Source organism: Eurypyga helias, unplaced genomic scaffold (assembly GCF_000690775.1).
Source record: "Eurypyga helias isolate BGI_N326 unplaced genomic scaffold, ASM69077v1 scaffold1288, whole genome shotgun sequence".
NCBI classification, from domain to species: Eukaryota; Metazoa; Chordata; class Aves; order Eurypygiformes; family Eurypygidae; genus Eurypyga; species Eurypyga helias.
The window spans coordinates 45,015-49,955 of NW_010266087.1; the positions used below are offsets into that span (position 1 = coordinate 45,015).

Consider the following 4,941-nt stretch of genomic DNA (forward strand, 5'->3'; position numbering starts at 1 on the left):
GACAAAACTGAGGGCAAAAGAAAAGGAATGAATTAGTTTGAAGAATGCTACTAAAAGCTTGGAATATGAACTCTATGCAGTATGAACGGCACAGAAATTGTTGGCTTCAGACTCAAACTTAAATTCTTTGGCAAGTAAGCCACATAAGCCTGATACAAACCACAAATACATTTGACTTTTACCCAAATAGAGTCTTTATCCTTTCTAATTTGTTGGTGGATGTCATACTTACCCATTTTGTTTTGGAAATATATATTCTGACTTTGAAAATGTTGACTGCTTGAAAGTGCAGCTTTAATTTTAAAGCAATGAGATTTCAATTTTTTTTTTAAAAGAAATTTGCATTTTGTGGCTGGTTTTTGTTATACATTGGACTATCTGAAATAAGGAGGAGACTGAGAGTTCTTCAGCACAATGTGTAGATTTAGTGTATTCCTTAGAAATGAATACAATTTAATGATACTGCTGTGAGTTTGAACAATAGCAAATTGCCATCTGAAATCTGTAGAAGTTAAGAAAAAAGCCCCACACAAACAACTGAAGAAGTTGCACCATAATCATTATGAGTGATTGATAGAGCTGGAAATTGAACCTGGTGGTCTTGGGTTCAGCTCTCTGATCTGATCCCTGTCAAAAACTGTGACATATAACAAGATAATAGACAAAAATGTTGTGTTCCATGTTAGGAAAAACTTTTCTAGTACTGTTTAAACTTCTGGATAGTTTGGTGGAGAAAAAAATCTCTAATCTGTAAGCTATACATTGTCATTGTACAGTTCCATGGACAATTTGCAATTGTTTTCTAACTAGACACATGGTACATGAAGGGGAATAAAAGTGAAAGAAAAATTAACCAGGGATCTTTTAGTAGGAAACCATGACCATGGAAGGGAAAAGATAGGACTGGAAATTTGAATCTCCGACTCACGGTATTTCTTTCCAGTAAGATTTCACTTTTGATCTTTTGATTCAGAGTCTTTGGCCATATTAGCTATCGTTCGGACTGGGAACTGGTGAAGGTGGACTTCAGACCATCGTTCCCCAGGGAATGCACTGATGATGACTATGAATCTTGGGAGCTCACAAATTTACAGGTATTCATGGTCTTGTTAACTGCCACAACTTCTCTGTAGCATTCAGATTCATGTAGAACTGTGTGCTAGGACAATGTTTTCAAATAATTTGGGTGCTACATTGCCAACTTTGATTTTACAATAGTTAAAAATGGAGAAGGATTTTGTTTTCCCTTCGGTTGTGAGGAAAGGTGGAAGTATAACTGGTGGTCTGCCATAATAATAGGTGGTCCTGCTGGAATATGAAGCATATGCCATAAAGTGTGTGATACTGATTGAAGCAATTTCAACATGCAGTCGTATGTTCTGCCAACTTCCTGACCACATACTGTACTCATATATAAATTGCCGCAAGTAAAGCCCATTCCAGAAGTAATTTAGGATCTCAGTGGACCGATCATGTGATGGAGTCCTGTTGTTTTGGGCAATACCATTTCTGTAGTAATGCATTAAATCTGTGCTAATCCTCGTGCTCTGGCCAAGTCCAGTTTTGGGAAGCTACATTGTCTATACAATGTATTGATTAAAGAGACTAATGTGAGGTTTTGGTTTTGGTTTTTTTTACATTACACGTAATATGTTGTATTTATTCATAATCATTCTGATAATTACGCTTGTGCTTCTTCCAGTGCATTTGTTCTCTTGCTCTCTGCAGAACTGGGTTTTCTTTGCATACTGCTCTCTGGTATTCCAGCTCTCCAGCTCTCATTTGCTAGTTCACATGCCTAATCTTACACTTTTTCTTTGGGAATGCTGTGTATTTACAAAATATGTTATGCTGATCTGAGCCTAAAGAGTAACAGTGTCTTGGGATATTGGCATTGAAATGCCTTTCAGAAATTAGAATCTGCTAAAATGGCTTTGACAGAGTACTTGCAGCTGCCCAGTTTCCAGTGGAGTGTGATTAGATAGTCTTCATTCTATGTCCACATGGTTTGTGCTTCGCGTTGGCTCCTGACATGAGACATAGTGATTTAGATAGAACTTCAGCCATCTGCCCACACTGAGTTTTTAAATGACCAGCTTTAGGCTTGTGTCTAGATTGTGCACACATGAAACGGGTTAAGTCGCACGTTGAAATCTGTATGTACATCTTTGGATTTGTGCCCTGAACTACAGTGTGTTTTACAACTCTTTAATGGCCTGTTAGTGGGTGGCAGTGGCTATGAGAACTTATACCTGTACATTTGAATATGAAAGAGATGATACAAGTGTTTAGTCTTGGCAGCAAGACTAGCCATTCTCATGACCACGTAAGGTCACATCTGTGTGGTGTAGGTTACACTGTGGAATAAGTCTGGTGCTTCGATGTTCAGGGTGATCACTGCATCATGGGCCAGCAGAGGAGCTTTCGCAAGAGGAAGATTTCATCGTGGTGCATTAAAGGGAGAAGTTTCACGTCAGCTCTCACATCCAAAGTTTGTGAATGTGTGAACTCTGATTTCTTATGGTGAGTGTGCCTGTGGAACTTTTGATTTATTGCTAGCAAATAGTTACTTGGAGTTTGAGCTGGGTTTATTTTCTTCCTTTTGCCCCTCTGCCCACATAGTCATGTATAAACAAATAGGCCACCTGTAATTTGAATAACAGGTTGCTTTTTTATTTGTTGTCGTTTAAAAACATTGCTGTGTTTTAAGTGTTTGTTTCACCTGACTGAACAAATCCTGATGTTTTTCCCTATTGATCAAGACTAGAAGAATAACCATTGAATTTATTTATAAGGCAAGCAAACCCTTTCTATTTGCAAATGAAGCAGGAAAAAAAAAAACAACCCAGACCACCGGAAGTAATGTGTTGATCTGAGTTGCAAAGGAAACCTTTTAAAGATCTAAGCTACCAAGAGAGTTAATTTTGCAGAACTGACAAAGTAATTACAGCCAGCTTTTCCCTCAGGTGTACACAACTCCTGTTGAAATGACACTTAGAACAGAACTGGCTTCATCAACTTGTATGTTCAGCTGCTAGAATAGTATTAAAAAAATCTTTTTACTCTTAAAAAAGTAGCCTCATCCACCCCAAATTAGACTGCTGAATTGAGTGGGATGGTAACACCCTTGGTGTTCATGTTTTTCAGTGATTATGGGTTTGAGCGCTCTGCACCTCTGAAGTCGGAGTCTAGCAAATGCTTTGCTGACTTTTGGTTTAACCCAGAAGCACCTCCTGAAGACTGTGTGCTGGGGCAGGCATACACCAGCAGCAGTGGGTAAGCAGATTTTGAGTTCAACTGGCTTGCAGAGGCTGGCAGAGCAGGAGAGAGCATTACAGCCATCAGCCACAAAAGTGGTTTTAAGGAAATGTAAATAAAGCTAACAGTAAAAAATTGGGAAATGCAAAAGTTCTGACATAGAGCATGTGAAAAAATTCCTATGGACTAGTGAAAAAGAAATGTGACTTTACATGTTCACAGGAGTTCAAAAACTAACCCATTTGAAAAGAAGGGGAGCCGTCTTGTTCCCAGTATTTTTATTTTTTATTTGTAACTACATTACGTATCCATTGCTACATTTCTGATAAGAGTGTCCCTTTGAAGGACTTTTTTTTTTTTTTTTTTTTTTTTTGGTCCATAGCTTGAGTTCAGACCAATTTTCAGTTTGAATCCAATGAATTACTCTGAGGAGCCAGTAAGAACTTTACAGCCTCTCACTTCCATAGGGGTAAGGATTTCTGTGGAGAATAGATTCTTTTCCTGACCATATGGGACATTCAGAATCAAAGGAAAGCTTTAGTAACTGTAAACAGTACTGCATAGAATATACACTACAATGTAGTCTGACGTCTGTGCTGAGAATAACTTGCAGTTGGCATCTATTCTGGCTTATCATAACATGATCTCTGTCGGTTGTGGGGATGAGAACCGAATGATGAAATGTCAAATCTGGCAATAGAATCACAGTCTCTGTGTATATTTGCCTCACCAAGGAAAATGCTGCCTTTTGGGTTGTGGCTGACAGCTCTGATACACAGAATAGGAATTCAAAAGAGTGAAATATAACTCCAGTTTTAAAGGATGTTTAAAAATAACATACCTGAGTGAAACTGATCTGTAAATAATTACTGTACACATCCAAGTATTTCGTTATTAGTTCTTTAAAAGTGTTAGGCTTTTCACTCTGTTACACTGCTATGTTAAATAAATGCTTTAATTGTTTAAGCAATGCATAGATTTGAGAGCAGTATGTAAGCAATTGGTTCTGGGTTAATGCAGGAGCTGCTTGATCTGATTTCTTTCTGATACCTGGGGTTTGAACCAAGACCTCTAGAGCATTAGAGGCTGTTGTATGCTAGAAAAGGGTATGGCAGAGAGGATGGCAGAGTATCTAGCTCCTGGAGAGCAGGTTAGGTGTGTTTCTAAATTTGAAAAGGCAGACTCTTCCAATACATAAAAATGAAATCCTCATCTTGCTCCATACCCTCTTTCTTCAACAGGTTTTACTCAGTAAAGGCAATGTCCATCATCAAAGTATTTGCATCATGAGTTGGTTTTGATCATCTGCAATCTTGTCTGTTTGTGAACGCAAGGAATATTCATTAGCTGCTGTCACACTCGCATTCAGTGCCGCTGATGACATACTCCTGCTCACCTCCCATTCGTTGTGCTCACTGCTTACTGTTCTTGCAGATACAGGAAAGTTGTTTCTAATGTGTGTGAAGGTGGCGTAGACCTGCAGCAGAACTTAGCACAGCATATGTGTCCACTGATTGCTCCCAAGGGACTTCAGATCAGCATCAGAGAAGAAAGCCTGGCTGTTAAGCCCGGGGAAGACATCACCTTCATCGTCAGACAAGAGCAGGTAGTAATGAACATGGGCTTTATGAAAGTTTCCTCACTACTTCTATGGTTCCTTTCTCTCCTACCTGCTTTCCAGAG

General features: G+C 38.8%; 1 protein-coding gene across 1 annotated transcript in view; it reads left to right on the forward strand.

Moving 5' to 3' along the window:
• The window catches only part of LOC104513535 (VPS10 domain-containing receptor SorCS2-like), a 76,224-nt gene that overhangs the window by 41,382 nt on the left and 29,901 nt on the right, over positions 1-4,941 (forward strand). Inside the window, exons 9-12 of the mRNA XM_010156933.1 lie at positions 974-1,094; positions 2,390-2,523; positions 3,148-3,276; positions 4,693-4,864. Coding sequence (XP_010155235.1) covers positions 974-1,094; positions 2,390-2,523; positions 3,148-3,276; positions 4,693-4,864 — 556 coding nt within the window. The remainder of the gene's footprint in view (positions 1-973; positions 1,095-2,389; positions 2,524-3,147; positions 3,277-4,692; positions 4,865-4,941) is intronic.